The following is a 19,736-nucleotide window of genomic DNA, read 5'->3' on the forward strand; positions in this document are numbered from 1 at the left end:
AGCTCTTCGGCCAATTTACCTAAGCATTTGAAGTGAAGCGAACCTAAGCACTGTAACATGCAAACTTCATATGGAAAACAACATTCAGTAGCAAGTCCATGAAAAGCGCACTCTTCTAAACATTGTATTCGTCGGATGCCTCCGAACACTGTTTTCATTGAGAATCCTTTATTTCAGTAAAAAATATCAAGACAATTTTATGGAAGCAAAAAGCATCCGAACTGCTTCCAAGCCCCCTAATGCCTCTTTCGTGCTGCACATTTAGGCAGGGAATGCTTTATACACTCGATTTCTCTTAGCTATCCCTTATTTTTAGCCATCAGTTCAGAAATACCTTTCGAAGATATTCCTTTTCCTGGACTGATTTTGACACAAAGTGCATTTAAAATCTTTTTGAAGAGTATCCACAGTTTTTCAGGTAGCCCAGCAAATGCCAAAGATGAAACAACATGACCATACGAACAGGTCTTATACCTAGGCAATCAGGAACCAGCCGCGACCAAACTGATCAGCGATGAGGAAACCACCATACAATCAGGTGACCTTTTTTCGTGGTGCACTCTCAAGTTTCTTTTCTTGCCATTGATTTCACGAAATGTGCAAAGGATACTTACGCTCACGCAATAATGCCATGTTATGTAACCCGATCAACAACTGACATTCAACCAATTGCACACCATGATTCAGTCCTCATCCGTGAACAGCCAATAGAGATAAACCAAGAAAGGAAAAGTTTGACTGATCCCTTTCAAGAAAAACAATGACATGCCTTTTGAAAGATCATAAAACAAACTACAATTGAGCCAATATCAACCTCTATGCAGATTCCTTCTCAACTTGGTCCATCAAATCCTCAATGATTTTCAGAATACGTCTTCTCATTTGACCAACTTCCAACAATTCCAATGCTTCAAATCGACACTGTCCACTGTCATTAGGCTCCTGTAGATGGCAACTGCATAGAAGTTCTGCAATAGCCAGCATATATAAACCACAGTCATAGCCATTCATCTGCTGAGGTGTATTGCATTCACGGCAATTACTCATTGTTTCAGGTGCCCCAACAAGACCCTTAATTCCTTTACATAGCTTCATTGCATGCCTCTTGTTCAAGGATCCGAAACTGTCATAGTGTTCAAACAAGTTGCATGTCTTGTAGTATGAAAGCAAGCTCCAATGAGACCCACCTTCTGCAACAGTCACATCCTCGTTATTGTTAACAGGAAATATTATCAGCTTACGATCTTGTAATCTCAGAGGAGCAACAACATCTTTGACATCTTCCAGCATAGGGCAGTTTGAAATCCAAAAAGATATGGATGGGGAGACCAGAAGTACTTCTTCGGAAGAGCAACAGGTGGAAGACAGATAGCTAAAATAGAACTCAACAATACGATCATTGAGAAAGTATGGGCCATTGAGGATATCCAAGTCAGATCTTCTCAAAACAACATCATTGTAGCTTAAAATCTTTTCATCTGGGTGAGTTCGAGCCATCTCCTAAACAGTGAAGCTGGTCTAGAGGATATCAATCTGTTTACCAAGAAAAATAATACATTATATGCACAATTGTGTACTTCTAACAAAATCCAAATACCAGCACACAGAAGCAGATTGAGAACAATAGCATGGGGAACCAACAGTCATATGTTTGATAGTTTTGACTAATATACTATTTCTCATAACACTGCCATATGTCTGGGTCATAAAATTGATAATGATGCCCATTATACTACTTATACATAAATGGTTTCTTTTATAAGAACAAGGTAATCTGAGCACTATATGGAATCTTCCGCTAACATGTTTCTTATGGCCATGAAAAGTGAAAAACACTACATTAGAGGAACAATGGTATTCATTGGATATGATCAAAATTATTTTGGAAAAAATCTGCTAGAGAGTATTGAGTGTTTTGCATGCAAAGAACATACACACAGACACAAAGACACCCTTGGTGTCTCACATGTTTTTTTTTTTTTTCATTTCTGTTTGTTCTTTCATGCATTCTCCATTTTATTTATTTGATTTAATCAAAGAAGCTAGCCTTTGTGCTGACTAATGGCTAGTTTTCTAGCCGCTAGCCAGTCTAACAGTTAGTTGGTGGGTCAGCTGCAATATATAGCGAGGGGCCACTCCCTTCTATCTTTCAAGCACCTTTTTAGTTTTTAGTGTATTTCACATGTTATTGAAGCCTTTTACTCAGCCTTTTTGTGGTTAGCCTGCATGCTGTTGTGCATGATGGTGTATCTTTGAGTCCTTCATGAGCGTGTTTTTGAGGAGCTGTTTTTGAACAAGTGATCTGACTGCATTTCACTGCATCAGGTCAGGGCTCTTTTCCTCAGAGATATCTCCTTTAAAGATTCCTCTGAGCTGGGTGGATGTTGAACTCCTCAAGTTTGAAGAGCTGAAGTGCATTTCATGCCATTCCTGGTATGGAACAAATTACAGAGTTTGGGCTGGCATTCTCGAGACTCATATTAAAGCCAAAGGTCATTATGGAAATGTAAAAGCTGCAACCTAAAGCCATCTTAATTTATATAGAAATGTGTGTGGAATATGCAAAGGATATTCCAATAATCTAGAAGAATGGAAAATTAGGAATGCCAAGGTAAAATCTTAGATTTTTAGAAGTACTGAAGCAGATATTTGTGCTGATGTTCAATTTAGGAAAGTGACGTTTGAGAGCATTTAAATGGCATGTACGCTCAAAAGACTATGCCCCTAAATACTACATTCATGAAAAGGGCAGAAATTTAAAGCAAGAGGATAAAACAGTAAAAGAACAAAGGATAATCACTCCTTTATGGAATGAGTTAGATTGTATCAACATATAAGTGGGAGGAAAAACTATTCAAATGTGACAACAACAAGAAGAGGGAGAACATCTTTTTGAATTTCTTCATAGCCTTTTTCCCATAATCTGAAAATCTGGAGCATCCCAACTTGCATAGTCTAGTAGACCTGCTCTACATGAAATTCACACAGTAGTTCGTCGCGAGGTGAGTAGGCACATGATGAAAAGGAGAGTGAAAATGTTCTTATTGTATCTAAAAGTGAAAATTAATTAAAAAATACAAATGAAAATGAATAAGCTGCATTTAGACCAGGGAGCAATGTTGGACCTACAAGCCCCACATGTGAAATATGTAAATCTATATATATGATTCAAAATAATTGGTTCTGGAAATGAAGGAAATAGAAAAGTCATTTGTATATAAATATTAAACATACAGAAAAAATTGGTTTCTAAGTCACTTCCCCTTTCTTAAGATCCACCAGTCCAAAGATGGAGACAATGCTTATGGAGAGGAAATGAGAAGAGAAAAATGAGGGGAAGAGAGAAAAAGTAGGTGGAGAATGAGAGATAAAAAGGGCATGGAAAATTCAGTCCCAAAATTGGACTAATTGAAGATATTCCTCCTCTCTCTGTGTGTGTGTGTGTGTGTGTGTGTGTAGAGAGAGAGGGAGAGAGTGAGGTAGAGGGAGAGAGGAAAATTCTAATGTTCTGGATGGCTAAAAGATTTAAAATATGTTATCGAAAACACTATAGGCTGTTGCTAAAAGCACCATAATCCATCTCTGCACCATAAACGATTGCTAATGCCCCTATAGAGCCGGTTCCTTAGCATCCAATTTTTAATTTTTAGTTATCCAGCAACACTTCTCATCTAGCATATTTAAATCCTACTATATGCCAATATATAGTTCCGTACAATAGTCAATCATTGTTGATATTTATATGTATATATTTCTCTCTCTCTCTCTCTCTCACTATATATATATATATATATATATATATATTTATGTGTGTGTGTGTGGGTGTGTGTGTGCGTGCACGCATGTGTGTATACACACACACATACAAAATACATACACAAACTCACACATATTCATATTTTATATCATTTGTATAGTTTGTTTGTGCAAAATTACATTGTGTACATGAATTACTAACTTTTTTTGACGAGGTTGTTACTCAAGTTAGTCAACTCAGTTAACTTGACCGAACTTGTACAGGTATTATATGGCAAAGTTGTATATCTCGAGGATAAAACAGGAAAATCTCGACAAATTTTTAAAAAATTTAAAACATTTAATAAATCCTAAAAATTATAAAAAATAAAAAATCATAAAAAATATGAAAAAACGGCATATAATACGCGTTTTTTCACGTTTTTTATTTTCTGGCGTTTTTTTTTTAAAAATGTGTTTTTTCACGTTTTATATGGCTGACTCTGTTTTGGCGAATTATACGCATTTTTTTCCAATAGGATGCATTTTTTGTGACAGTGCCTAAACTAGCCCCCAATCATTTTGGGGCATGTAATGTTTCAAGATTACTTCCAGCAAGTGCCAGCATCATCCAGCAACTTCAGACATCCGCAGCCGAATTCCAATAATTTCCAAGGTGCAAGACTTGATTGCCAAGCTCTTATTGTCTTCATTTTTCTTCTCCTCCTTTCGTTTTCTTTTTCTCTCTTCCCCTTTCTCTGTTTCCCTTTTCTACCCTCTTCTTCTTATCCCTTTCACCTCCCATTTTTTCCCTTTTCAAATTTTATATTTACTTTCTTCTTCTTCACTTTCTCCTTCACACTTCTATCTTCCTCTCCTCTTGTTTTTCCACCAAATTTGTTGCTATATCATCATTTTTGTGTTTCCTTCTTGTCTCTCTACCACTTTTCTTAGTTTATATTTGTTGTCACTATATGTCAAACTGTTTTAAACTTTTATATATGCATTATGCAAGAATAGATGTGTGCAATTTTATACATGTGCAGTATATATCTGTGTGCATGTGTGTATGGTAAAACCAGTCTCACTGGGACTGACTTTACTAGTCCCACCCCTCCCTAGTAGGACTATGGGTCCTAGGGTGCAAGGATGTTTGCGCAAAAGGGGGAGGGAGAAGGAGGGTGGGGGGAGGTTGGGTGGGGGAGGAGGGAAAGAGAGAAAAATTAAGTGAGATTAAAAAAACAAGACTGGACTTTCAAGTCTCTATCGCTCCCTAAGATCCACTAAGAGATTAAGAAACTAATCCCTTAACAGGACTGGGTTTTCAAGTCCCTATCCCTCCCTAAGATCCACTAATCTTAATATGGAGAGAATGGTTTTGCAAAGGAAACCAAAAAAAAAGTAGGTGAGAGAAGTAAGAAAACTATGATCATTTTGAGGTTAGATTTTGTAAAATATTGAACTTCAGAGATATTTGAGAAATGCAAATAACTAAATTTTAGGGTTTTGGAAGAGACCTTTTAATGAAACCTTGTGCTTATGCACAAAAGATTTGATATGATAGCAAGAATGTAGCATGAAGAGTTGTAACTATCCATCATCAACCAAGCGGTTTGTGTCCATGTAATGAGTGAGGGGTTGTGACCATGTCAGTTTCTTTTAGGGTACTAGGTGTAAACCATTCCAAGGCACACTTATTTGATCCAAATAGGTTGCAAGTGTTCAATAGCCCTACAAGTCTACTGCATCCTAATAGTTTCATTCACATGACCCTAAACACTTTACAGTTTCCATGCTGATGGAGTCTGAGTTCAGCTACTACATTAGAAGGAGCCACAGATGTGCACTTTATTTTTTCTTATCATATTCTTTATTTCTTTTTATTCATTCATTTCTTTTTTTTTTGTCAAAATTTAAAATATCCTAATGTAGATGTATAAATTTCTGGATGTAATGATATCCTTACATTCTAATGCATGCATTTTCATCAAAATAAACACAATTGTTAATCTACTCCATTATATCATAATTGTTCACCAAGATTCATTAAAATTTGACAAAACATACTTTCTTAAGGTCTAAACTCTGAATTTAGCATGCAAATGCATTTGAAAACAAGGTTTGTACATGTAATCACACCGTTCTCCATACTTGAAGTTGAAGGACATTGTCCTTAGTAGCACAAATATTATGCAAAATGAGAATTTACGTGCAAATGAGGCATGACCATGTACGATAGACACACATGAATATAAGGGAAGTGAACAAATATGACCTGATAAATTGCTAGACTCCTACTATCACTGATATAAGTTATGTCGACACACCACTGTCATGCACTCATCAAATGCAAGACTTCCCACACGACTTGAACATGCAATTGCTGTTAGGAGCCTCCTACTGCTCATATTGTCAATAAAACTCATGCTAAGTTTATGTGCTTTCTTGAAAAGTCTAATATGTATTTTTCATAGGATTGGCATGAGACAGCAAACTGATATACAACGCTTTCTTCTAGCATATTTAAAAGATAACAAAACAAAAAGGAAAAAATATAACTATTTAATAATCTCTCAATCGCACGCACATCTATGGATTTGGATATAAAGGAAGAAACCTAGGAGATAAAAGAGACATTTCTTTTTTGTGACTAGGAAAAGAAAATACTATACGTTGACCTTATATGGCCCTTACTAAGAGGTTTGATTCTCTCTCACCATTACGAAGGTGGCTGGGTTGGAGCTATGATTTTCAAAATGAATGCATAATCTAGCTTACTTCAATTAAAACAAGATTAGGAAGATTGGAAAGAGACAAAGTAGAATAGAATGGGGAAAAAGGATCTCTAGTTCCCTAGCTAGAAGTACCAGCAAGGTACTACCAAGGTCTCGCCTAAACATTAAGTGAAAGCCACCTAAACTAAGCTACACAAAAAGGAAATTTCCTTAACCACGCAATGTGGGGGAAGCTTGAGCTCACTGGAATCAATGGTAGTTTCCAGTGAGCTGGGTACTAAGATCAGCGACCTCTCCTAACCTAGCACACTAAGTCTCCCAAGTCCAAAACTAATTGTAAGTACCCTAATCAAGAGCATAAAACATGTTAGTATTGACTTAAGCAAATAACTCGACAACAATACTGAGTTAAACAAAAAACTGCAGATGAAGGATGCATAATGCACGACTTTCCGGCAATATTTGTCCTAGGCCGGTGATACATTCATGCAAACCAAGATGAGAGTAAGAAGAAAGAAAACTAAAGACGAGGAAAAACTAAAGATAAGACTAACGACAGATATCAGCAGCAAGAGTAAACGAAGGCCACGCAGGGAGCCTGCCGCAAAATACCTACACTTTTGACCTGGAGAACAACCACAGCTTCAATGAATCAGACCTGGACCACACAACAAACAATGAAAATCTGAAGCTCAGCTTTCTGGTCAGTGGGAGGGTTTCAGATCGATTCATTCAGATTCACCCACCTGTCTGCTGTACACAGAGATAGAAACGATCAGAACAGATGGGTCAGGAAACAATACGCTGCTCAAGATGTGCTTTTTCAGGACACCAACTCCCCCTTTTCCAATTTTTCGCTTTTGAAACGATTCTGTCCAGTGGGATCGACCACAAAACCCCAAGTCATGAGTCAGTAGAAAAAGAGAAATAGCAAAGAAAAATCTGCTGGCCCACTACGACATGGATTCTAGGGGCAAGCTTCCGTTGTCTGACAGGAAACCAAGCAGACAACGACGCCGTCTAAGTCCCACGCCGGTTGGCTACTTTGTGACTGCGGCCAACCTGAAAAGGGATGAAGAAAACGCTCCTCAGACGCACGCTTTTGCACATGCTTAGAATATCCGATGAAGTTAAAGACGTTGCTCCCCCATTCTCCTCCTAAATTGGGCATTTTCTCTTCGTGGCCACTCACACAGGCCACAAATGTGTCGCTGCAATATCCCTTGTATGCGATAAAAAAGGGCTTGACACATTCATGCAACTCTATATCAAACGCCTGCACGTTATCGCCGCACTGCTTCAGTAACTTGTTCGCTGTTTAAACATGATGCTGTCACAATGCAAGGAAGAAAGAAAGCAAGGGGCTCCATGGTTGAGGAGAATTCACCATGATCTACCCGTGTTGTTGCAAAACAAACCCAAAGATTGCGCGACATAAATCATCCGCCGGTGCACACATGTCCCAAACCGTCGGGTTGTTTGACTTCACAACCCCTGGATGTTCTCGAGCGACATCCAAGCCATTTGCCCCTGGATAAAAAAAAGGTGGGTCGGACCTACGTAATCAGGACGATGTTCTTGTAAATTTACAAACACTCCTAATACATTCCATAATTTTTTTTTTGTTTTTACCTGAATAATCATCAATACATTTTATCGTGTTTTTACCTTTGACACCTACTATAAGATACTACTCACCAGAATATTTTCTCTCTCAACAAAAGTAGACCCATCTTATATTGGTATAAGAAATCGATTGACTATATTAAAAAGTCTACCATGATATAGTTTGAAGAAAAACATATTCTTGTCACCTGGAGTGAACGATCAACCTGTCTCCCACTTTGATGCGTAAATTGATTCTATTTGAGCCTACATTCTTTGGTCAAGTACAAAACAGTTTGAAAAAGATAGTTTGGTTCATCAAATTGTTAGCCAGTAGGATAAGAGGCCATGAAACATGCAAAATTAATGCTATATTGTTATTGCAGATTCAAATGGTTTGCAATTAAAGATGTAATAGAAGATGCCACACCTGCCAATTCTACTAATTGGTTATAGACAAAATAAAAGAAGGCATCAACAAATGGAGCGTTCGCAGCTGGCAAGTATAATGTATGCTCTTTTTGCTGCATTGTAGTTATCAAACTTTAATTGCATCATGTGAGAATATGTTGCTTTTCTTTCCTTACATTACCATTAATAAATTGTAGTCTCTGCATAAATTAATTGTTGCATCAGGTTTTATTGCTGTGAGAAATCACCATTTATTAACTTCCTTGCTTTATCTTATTGTTTAATTTATTGTATGAGCCCTTTGTTTGGTTTTGCAGTGTTAATTTGTTATTATCCAGTTGATATATATGTCTCATAAATTGTTGTAAATGTTATTAGGCAAGTTCAAATCGCTCCATTTTATACGCACATATTTACATCTCTTCATATCATAGCTACTTATTATTGTGGTAACTATATCATTTGCAAGTAATAAAGAATCTAGCAACAAGAAGAAAGCTAAATCATTATTAGTTGAAGCTTCCAATAATGAATAGAACATCCACACTGAAAGTAGATCTGCATATGAAAATGTTTTGAGAATGATATGAATGACACACCTAAAAGTAGTGTGGTTTACAGTAATAAAAAAAGTGAAAGGACTTTTCATCATGAGAACTATACAAATGGATTAGAAATGTTGTTGAACTTTGCATTAAGTTAGAAATATGCAATTCAACATGATGTTGAGTATATATAAATTATACAATGTGTATGCTTGACAAAATATGTGATTGTCAAGTGAGAATGGTGACAAGAAGGCTTCCAAATGATAAATATGATGTGTATACCTTTGTATTTGATCATAACCATGCTTTTGTATTTCGAACTATGTCTTGTTTGGTGAAAGTCATATTTTTAAGTGGCATATTTCCAATTATTTCTTCCCAGTCAACTCATGTTTACAGAACTCAAGAATTTTTGAGATTTAGAGTGCCTCTAGGTTCCGACCATCCATCATTCTACTAGTAGGGATATCTTATATCTTTTGCTAAATTCCTACCTTTTCAATCTAGGGTTTATATCCAAGTCATTGAGCTAAATTTAAAGCTCATTAGAGAACCCACCCTTTTGCCATCTATCTTCCAACACGAAGGGCTTATGCCAATGTTAAAATCTCAATAACATACGAAGAATGCCTTCTTTAGGTTAAAATATAACATCATAACAAAGAACTGTATAGATACAAAGTCTTTGGAAACAAAAGCTGTGATGAAACAGCCCATCAATGTGCTTTGTCACAAACAAATGAAACTCCTTCCATGTGTAGTGGATTTGCCTCTATATTTCAGTCACATTTAGTACCCAATGTCTGCATTAGTTCTACAAAAGTAAAATGGATATTCTACTAATTGCCAACACATTGACAATTAACAAATTGAATTTGCATTTAGGTTCATTTGCAAGCTATTTTATAAAAAAAATAATTTGCTTGGATACCAACATGCTCATAAAGAGACCAAATTGTCAGTAGATAATTGACTTCATGTTTGCATCTAAAATGGGTTAATTTTTTTGGAAAAGGGGATTTGACTTAAAAGTAGGAGAAATGGAGTCACTTATCAATATGAGATCAGCAATTCCCAATGCCTTTATTGGTAAACTTGCAAAGGACTAGGCCTCTTTGCTATGCACATTTAAATATCTTAAGTGCTGTCCTAAGATCTAGATGTCTGGGTGCTTGACTTACTTAAATTTTAAATAGGTTAATATGCTTTTAAGTGTGCTTAGAGAAAGTTTCTTAAGGTTTGAATTGACTTATAAAATGTTGTATTATCCTATACCTCTCACATCCTAGTGACTCAATGGCAACAATGGCAAGCTGTATGGCAGGCCTCTAGTTCTATGCACCCCACTTTGATATGCCCTGATAGTGCTGAGGAAATGTGTGTGTGCCATGTGCTTTTAGCTATGTGAATGTACTCATGCATTTATATTTATGATGACTGCTCTTGTGTATTGCATTTTCTATTGTTATTTTGTACTTACATTCCTTAAATGTATGCTACTGTGTACCTTTTACCCAAGTGACATAGAGGTTACCTCTTTTTCTCACCATGTTGTAGAAACCATAGAGATTTGTCCATACTCAAATTAATGATACCATTGATTTACATTCATTTAAGGCTCCCACCAAGTGGATGACCATTCTCACTTATCATGGAAGCATTTAGGAGTAGGGGTGAGTTTGAGATTTGTGATGTCATTCTATTTGGCCCCTACATTTTTGTTTTAGGGGAACCATTTGCTATGCATATGCCCATTATTTGTGGTTTGTGGTGTGATTTTGTATACATCCTAATGTAAATGACAATATTTTCTAACCAAGTTTTTATATGTTGCATTGTCTCTCAGTAGACAATCCTACATTACCTCCATATTTTAGAGTAGAGCACCATATTTGCCTAGCACAGGTCATGCTATGCATTAATTATGCAAGAAAACTATATATTGCTTACTTAAGACAGGTCAAGCCATGTGTCAACTATGTAGGCTAAGCTATCACCAATGTATGTGCACTTCCGCTCACAGTAAGATTTGATTGTTTTTATGTGTATGTTTTATGGCACCACATGTTTAAAGTAAATAAACCATTCATACAACCAATGTACATCTACAAGACATTCTTGCCACACATACATCTAACTAAATACGATAAAAGTTTTTGGAAAAAATTTTGGTTTGTAAGCTAAATATCCAAGGCTATTTAAGGATTAGTGTAAAATATTCATGTCAAATCATAAGATATAGACATTTTAAGTTCAATAAATTTTTGTCTCTAGATATTTTTGAAGTTTGATATCTTGAAAAACTTGTTTCCATAAAATGCTTAATTCCTCAATGAAATTGACTCCAAGTAGAGTAAAGTTTGGTCTGCACATAATTTATGGAAGAAGAGAGTAGACAAAAATTCCAGCTGAAAGCTCAAAAAATTTCTCAAAAAATTATCAAATGCAAGCATACCAATTTTTATGTTTTGGTTTTGGTTCAAGAATGTTAAAATTCTCTTAGTTCAAACACTTTATTTTTTTGGTCCTAGGATGTAGAACACGAGTGAGATTCTAACTCTATGCTGGACTAAGCAAAATATAAAAACCAACAATTTGTTTGCATAATTTGTATGAAAATAACTTCATTCTAAAACTAACTAGTCTAGCAAAATAAAGAAGTAATAAATAAAATCTAATCATAATAAGCATATTTGTTAATGAAAATTAGATTGATTGATTTGACTACAAACATATAATTTGTTATTGTTTATGTAAGTATTATGTTGATGTTATTTATCATTGATAGTCTTAAGACATTTGTTAATAAATATTGATTTTATTACGAGTATATAAACTGGAATTGTCTATGTAAATATTATGTTGATGTCATTTATCATTGCTCGTTTTAAATACGTTTGTTAATGAAGATTGGTTTGATCGATTTGATTATGACCATAAAGGATCATCAAACATATAACTTTATATTGTCTACGTAAATGTTATGTTGATATTATTTAATATTGATCATCTTAAACACATTTGTCAATAAAGATTAATTTGAACTCTTAAAAATGTCCACTTTGACCATATCTCAAGCATGCAAAACATTAGAAAGGAGTAATGAATTAGTCTACATTGTGACTACCTATTACTTTAGTCATAACAACTATGTGCTGCAATTATATAAAGCAAACACTTTCAATTGGTCTAGGACTTCTTTCTTTATTTTTAAAAATTTTTGATGGTACTTCTAATTAGAATATAAATTATAGTTGTTGCAAACCAACAGTGCCTAGCCTAGCCAAAACGAGACCCATGGAACAATAAGGCAGCCAGCCTATCCATTGCTTGGAAGTAAGTGGCACCACAATTGGATGTTGAGTCATGTAGAAAATATTGCACTTGGGATTCACAGTGCAGTGACACATAGATGAAATACCAAGTTATATCTTTGTAATCAAATCAATTGAATTAATATTCATTAACGAATATGTTTAAGATGATAAAAATTAAATAACTTCAACATAATAATATATGTATATAATACCAAGTTACACACTCTTAATTAAATTAATCGAATCAATCATTATTAATGAATGCGTTTCAAATGATCAATGATAAATAACATCAACATAACATTTACGTAGACAATACCAAGTTATATATTTGCAATAAAGTGCAAATTAATAAGTTCACGTCCTTTTAGTTTTAAGTGCCTCATTGATGAAGTCAATAGAGTGCTAGACTATGCTCGAGTGTTTGTGTGGGTTAGGACAAATTCTCAAGTGCATCCATAGGCTATGAACATAACAATGCTTGTTGGCAAGGGGTTGAGCAAGTAAATGCTTAGTGTTGAGAAAGGTAATGGTCGGCCTTCTTACTTAAGTTATTTCGTCCACAATTGGCTTCGATGACTTCCTCCTAAGAAGGTTCCAAAACCTAAATTTCATATGAAATGAGATAGAGACACTTAGAAGAATGGTGTAATCTAACAAAGCCTGAAGGAGGTTGTTTGTCGATGATTAATGTTGACAAAATCTTGAATAATGGTTTGTTATGTGTCTAGCACTCTTCCTCTAGTGGATTTTGTCAATCAAAAAGAAGGTAAACTTATGCTACATTAAAGAAAAGAATGGATGACTTAAGGCTTGAGGCAACCTTCAGCATTGCATATTTCAAAAATTGGCTAAAGATCTAGGCCATGACAAATGGTATCAGATCAGAATAATTTCTTATTGGAATCTAGAAAGGATAAATTATTTGAAAATAAGTTGCGTAGAAACAGAACACAAGATTCAAATACTTAAGTATCATGCAATTTGTTCAAATACATTGGCTTATTTTGATATTACCCCAAAACTTGAGGTGTATTATGTGGGAATTAGTTCAAGCGAGTGTGGTAATGTTGACAGATGGAGACCACATACTCTAGAGACGGTATTTAGGTGCTTGGAGCAAGACTACCTAGTGAGTAGAGGAGTAGTTATTCAATAGAGACAGCTAGAAGGAGATGTGAAAAGTGTAGGGCAAGAAGGAGTATTCAACCAAGCTAAAGTGGATGAAGAAAAAAACCATCTTTTCAAATTAGCCATTTTCTTCTTCATTTCAAATTTGAAATATTTTATTTTTTATACATATGATAGACTTACTAATTCAATGATTGTTCTATAGAAACCAAATTTTTTGTTTGCTTTCCATTTGGTTAACTTTCCACTCTAGCTTATGAACATTCTATTTAAGTTGATTCCATTGTCATTGTCCAAGAGCTTCTGGAACGACAATGAGATTGATTTGAGTCTTCTTCCTCATTGATTTCTATTCCTTTAACTCTGTCAAAATTCTGATAGTCCATCGGTAGCCTATCCAGCCCTGACCTTCTGGTCTCCTCGAGCAATCTGACATGCATCAACACTCTCCTCTAAGCTAAGAGAAGTGATGGTATCATATGACATATTGACAATAATTATGATGCCATGTAGGCAATCCTACAAGCATGACCAAGAACTTTTTTTGTGACTGCAAGTTTTCATCTCCAATACTTTTGAGTCACCATGGGTCTGCCACAATATCATCTACGTGCCACAAAGATGCTCATTCCTCATGTGCATTGGGCAGCTCCCTTAGATCCTGTAGGCTGCATCCTAAGTTCCTCATGACTCTGCATCAATTGATATCAGAGCTAAAGGAGCCTTCACAAACTGATGGCAAGGTTGAGGAGCCATGGACAATGAAATCAAGATCATTAGACCACATACCCACACCCAACATTTCTTAGCATTGGGAGCAAGTTGGGATGTAGTCTTTGACATAGCAACAACAATCTTCATGCACGGATCCCAAAAATACCATGTTTTCCCAAGTTGAATGACCCCTCACCACTTCCCCTTGCAAGCAAAGTAATGTCAGCCCAACCACCAACCGAAGGAAATGTAATGGCCTAGGGCCAGGTCACCAACATTTCTTTGAAACTGACACCAACAATATTATCTTTATAATCAGCATTAATGATGCAAATCAAGGTATGCTTATGGAACCATCCCTCCCAACCCAATACCTTATTGCTCAACTGAAAAGTAAAGGCAATGAACAAACCTGCACGAAAGTTGAGTTACACGCTTGTATTACATTGCCCACCTCCTTGATGCCTACATTGTATCTTCAGGTGGAAAAGGGTAGATTATGGAAGGGAAATAATTGTCACTCTCATTGTAAACCTAACAAAGCATTATGCTTCTTGACATTTTCATCACTGATGCCACCATTGCTGAAATGTTTGCATCTATTGAGAATTAATGGCCATAACTGGATCACAACTTGCTCTCATCGTTGCCATCGCTGGTCTGAGGAATGATGGGTTTGGGACCCAACAGGATGGTCAGTCAGCTTCATGCATAATGAGGATAATACCTTTTTAAGAGTGGTGGAGTTGATGCAGAACTAAGTAGAAACTTGCACCTCCTATAAAGAAACTTGGATCCATGACCCATATCAATTTGGAGGAATCCAAATTTGACAAAATTACAGGAAATTGATTCATCAAATTCGTTACAAGAAGAACCTATAAATGGGATTTATGAATATGCCAACATAGTTTAAATCGAATCCAATTCACCATAGGATGAACTTGGTAATATGAGGGCCTATACCAAGCCATTATATTTGACTATTCCAAAAGGAAGGTGCTTACAAAGCCATGCCTCATCATGCTTAAGCATGTGTTGCTCCTGCCTATGCTAGTCGTACTTCGCAACTTTCTCAAAAGGAAGTGTGAAATGGGTAAGGAAATAAAAACCAAGGCAAAAATGGATAAAGACAAAATACCATCATAATGCCCATAAGGTAAAGAAATGGATGGTCAAACCACATTTTTTACCACGGATTTCTCCTTTTCAAATTTGAAATATTTTATTTTTTTAGATATACTTGCTAATTCGGTGATTAACTTAGAGAAACTGAACTTTTCACTTGCTTCCTATTTGGTTAATTTCCCACTTTAGCTAGGAGTACTCTATTTAAGGCAATTCCCTTGTCATTGTATGAGAGCTTTTGGTAAGTGAATGAAATGGATTTAAGTCTTCTTCCACATTGAGTTCTACTCATTTAATTCTATCAAAATTCTCATAGACCACCATTAGCCAGTCCAGCCCTAAACTTTTGATTGCCTCAGGGCAATGTGACAAACATCAGAGCTCTCCTCCAAAGTAATGGTGGTATTTTGTGGAATTTTAATGGTGATCTTATGTTATGCAAGCTCTCCTGCAAGCATTATCAAAGCCTCTTTTCATGATGACAAACTTTTGTACCCAATTATTTGAGTCGCAATGCTTCTGCCACAAATGCCATTTTCTCACCACAAATACACTGATTCTTGATATAGATTAAACCATGACTTTGTGCACTAGGCAACTTTCTTGGATTCTGCATGTAGCCCCATGGCAGGTCATCATTAACAAGGTACATGTGAGTTAGGAACCCCCCCCCCCCCCCCCTAATTGGATGCATAGGCTACATCCACAATCACACATAGTGACTTAAGGTCAACCAAATGAATGCTTGGTGTTGAGTAGGATGATGGCCGGCCATGTTACTTAAGGCACTTAGTCAGCAACTGGCACAATAACAAATAACACTTTTAGGAATGACCGAAAATGATTCCTAAAAGTGCAGGTGGCTGTTAAAGTAATTAGCAACGGTCAAGAGACCGTTCCTAAAGCATCTCTAAAAGAGGCATTCCTAAAGCAGTCAATTTTGGCCAATGAGCTCTGAGTGGTCCCATTTTATCATCTCCTTGTGCTTGTTGCTGTCATTTGAGAACATTATATGAAAATAATTATCATTAAGATGTTTATGACATATAATACCAACAGAGATGCTACCTTTCCGAATGCCCAATCAGCAGAATCAAAAATTGCATTTGTGGTCTTGGTTTACAAAGAATGAGTCAATCAAACTCGTTGCAGTAGTATGAAACTAACCTATAGAAAACAAATAGAGAGAACAAGGACAGAAAAATTCAGAAGAAAATAGTATCTACAAACTAAATTGATCGTAAAGTACCTTAGGTATCAATAGAGGTTTCTTGGGTAAAATTCCCCCATATTTCTTCTTGATTATCTTATACAAACATGATTCATAGTCCACCTTATATGCAAAATAATTTCATTAGAGAAAAACAAAATTTTATGACTTTTTGCATGCCAAGTACAAATGGTATACTATGAGTTTGAACATGATTGGATTGCAAAGAAGCCTTCCAAATTCATCTTGATAGCTAAATTCTATTCTCAAAGCTGCTAACACTATGGCCCTCTATGGACTAAAGATTTCCTACATAGTTTTGCCTTCAACTTTAACTTATATATATATATATATATATATATATATATATATATATATATATATATATATATATATATATATATATATATATATATATAAGTAGGAAGATGCATTTAGGGGCACTTGGGGCCACCTTCCTTTGTCTTCCAATTGTTATAGCATGGGCAGTAATACAAAAGTTTCTTTCCCATTGTAAAGTACATGCATAAACTTACTACTTCAAAGGCCAATGAGGACATCGTAGATGTGCAAGCAAATGTGAATGAATAAATATGCTAACTGGGATGTGCATATGCACATAAAACATGCCCATTTACAAATAAAACCATGAAAAAGAAATTGTCACCTCAAGGCTTGCTCAACACAAAGAATAAAATGATCAAACATTAATGCTAAATTAGAGCAAATTGAGAATGAGAAAACTTGCAAAAAAAAAGAAAAACATCCAAAAAAAGGAAGATATGTTACAATATTATCAATTCATTTCTAGTCAGAGACTGTAATTTTACACTCTTAACTTGTGACTTAGGAACAGGGCCACAAAGCAGTCCTAGCCACTTGTTCCTAAAACCAATATTTCGTGTAGTGAAGATTCAAGTCACACAAGGTTCCATAAATGTCAAATAGGACAGCCTTAATGTGACCAGTCATAGACAAGCCTCGGCACCTAATGGGAAATCGTGATATTTATGAAAGTGACCATGTGTTCTTTTTTTTGCAAAAAACAAAAAAGCTTTCAAAAGCTAAACTTTTCTTTGGTTCTCCTTCTTCCCAACAAGTAGATCCCAGCAATCTGCAGTAACAAAAACATACATTTGGACGTCGTGGGATGTGGATTCTTACCCATTGAGCATTGTGTTGGGTTAAATTTTAGGAAAATCTTGTCTTTGAGTGTATAGTCAATGCACCAAGGCTCATCAAGTTCCATCTCACCTCTCCATATGATAGCCGTAGGAAACAACTAATGCACAAGGATATAGAGAGCATGGTCTAAAAGAGATTGTAGAAAACAGCGCCGAAAGAAAATGTGAGAATGCATCATGGGGGCAAATCAAAGTTCATCATGTCTGTGTACTATAAGCACCTAACTGAAATTGAATGTACAAAACCAAATAGGAAGAATCTAGTAAGCAAATTAAACATGACAGTGAGAAATGGGAAAAAAAGTGTCTTGAGAGCCTACTGAATATAAATATATTGAAAACGTACTGCACATTAAAGTTGAAGGCAAGCAGATTGGTGTAGTAGTGGTCCTATCATACTTAGGCTGGTTTTGTCATGAAAACTAGTATTATCCTACACTAGTATTGTCAACATTAATTTCATACCCAAATAATATTCCACTTATCATGTGGGTTTCCAATGTAGCTGCGTAGATCAATGAGAGTCTAGACTCTAAAATATGTAGTGTTCCACCTAGATAGGTGTGTAGGTTCCACTCCTACAGTTAGATATCATACATGTCTACTATCGGTTTGAAGAGCATATATCTATATATGAAACAGAACAACAAAATCAGTCTATAGTTTGCACTCAGTTCTCTAAAAGTTTAGACTCCATGAATCACCAAATGATTCCTTAATAAGGATGGAGAAAATCAGAAGAGAAACAACTAAATGGATTTTATTTTTATAACATGAATTTTAATCATACTACGCTTCAAAATGGATGACTTGCATTCCTTCCTCTTCTATATCTAGAGATCATAAACTTCCCACTAAGTAATGATATTTGCATGTAAAATGTGAACATCAAATACAAATTCTTGCAACTTGAAACCCTCAAGTTGTTGCTCTTTATGAAAGCTTTCATTCTTGCATCTTGTATTTTTATTGTTAAAGAAAAACTGAACTTATGCATTTGTAAAAGGCTTTCTAATTCAAAACAACCCACCTGTAATGAGGCTCATGCTTTTGATCTGGCATATTCCAAACCTAGAATATTCTTCTCTTACTGCACAATAGATCAAAACCATAATCAATGCACAGAAAGGGATACATGTATAAAGCAAGATAAGGTTGTGCATCAATGCCAGGTCAAGCTGGAATTGCACTTATAGATTCAAGTGGCAAGTTGGTAGCAATTGAATACAACTATCAATCATGTTTAATATAACTACCAATCATTTGTTATCACCCCAAAAGTTTCCAAGAAAACTGTATTTTATTTTCACCCAAACGAAATTCTCAGTTATTTGGATTTAAATCTCTAGACCCTAAGCTCAACCCTAGATCCAAAAAAAATTTGTGACTATTTGATCGAAAATGAATCTCTAAACCCATGTCCGAACCCAAACACAAACACAAACGTCAAATTTAAAACCCAACTTTAGACGTGAGACTCAAATCCAAAATCTATCTCTTAGGACAAAATGATATCCAAAACCCAAGTCTAGATCCAAATCGAGCATTTCAAACTCAAAATCCAAAGCTGAGATCAAAACAACAAAATTTGATGCTATGAATGCCATACGCGCATGCACAGACCTTCCCTTTGTTTTAGGTTTCATTCTCGGACAAAGACGTGTTTTTGTGCTTAAACCACTTACTAAAACGTGTTGGCGACCAATCAAACCCAATCAGATTTAAAATGAGCCCAGAATAAATCAAAACAGAGTCGACCCCATTTCTAACAAAAAACAGTTTAATTCCTTTTAAATACATGATTTTTAAAACAATCGGACCCTTTGGAGGCCAAGGAGGTGAAATCCACCCCTTATTGGTCCAAACTTGACAATAAGAGGGGCATTTCGCCCCCCTTTTATTTATTTATTTTTATTTTGGCTCAGCGCCGCGCACTGGCATGGCATCGGGTGTCAGGGCACACATGTGGCATTGTGCATCGCACGATGCTCAACACTCTCTACCATACGTTGCACACG

The 19,736-nt window shown here is 35.8% G+C and overlaps 1 protein-coding gene across 3 annotated transcripts; it reads right to left on the reverse strand.

The window, feature by feature from the left end:
- Positions 1-655: 655 nt before the first annotated feature.
- On the reverse strand, positions 656-7,897 carry LOC116258106 (NEDD8-specific protease 1). 3 transcript variants are annotated; one of them, XM_031635230.2, is made up of 4 exons: positions 7,533-7,895; positions 7,217-7,341; positions 7,087-7,128; positions 656-1,533 (listed from the first exon to the last, which is right to left on the reverse strand). In XM_031635230.2, exon 4 carries the CDS (start codon positions 1,495-1,497, stop codon positions 817-819), a length of 681 nt encoding a protein of 226 aa, XP_031491090.1. In that variant the 5' UTR covers positions 1,498-1,533; positions 7,087-7,128; positions 7,217-7,341; positions 7,533-7,895; the 3' UTR covers positions 656-816. The 3 variants fall into 3 exon arrangements, with proteins under 3 accessions (XP_031491090.1, XP_031491089.1, XP_031491088.1); XM_031635229.2 differs by having other exon boundaries at positions 7,083-7,128; positions 7,217-7,897; XM_031635228.2 differs by having other exon boundaries at positions 7,217-7,895.
- Between the last annotated feature and the right edge of the window lie 11,839 nt (positions 7,898-19,736).

Source organism: Nymphaea colorata, chromosome 7, assembly GCF_008831285.2.
Source record: "Nymphaea colorata isolate Beijing-Zhang1983 chromosome 7, ASM883128v2, whole genome shotgun sequence".
Taxonomy (NCBI): domain Eukaryota; kingdom Viridiplantae; phylum Streptophyta; class Magnoliopsida; order Nymphaeales; family Nymphaeaceae; genus Nymphaea; species Nymphaea colorata.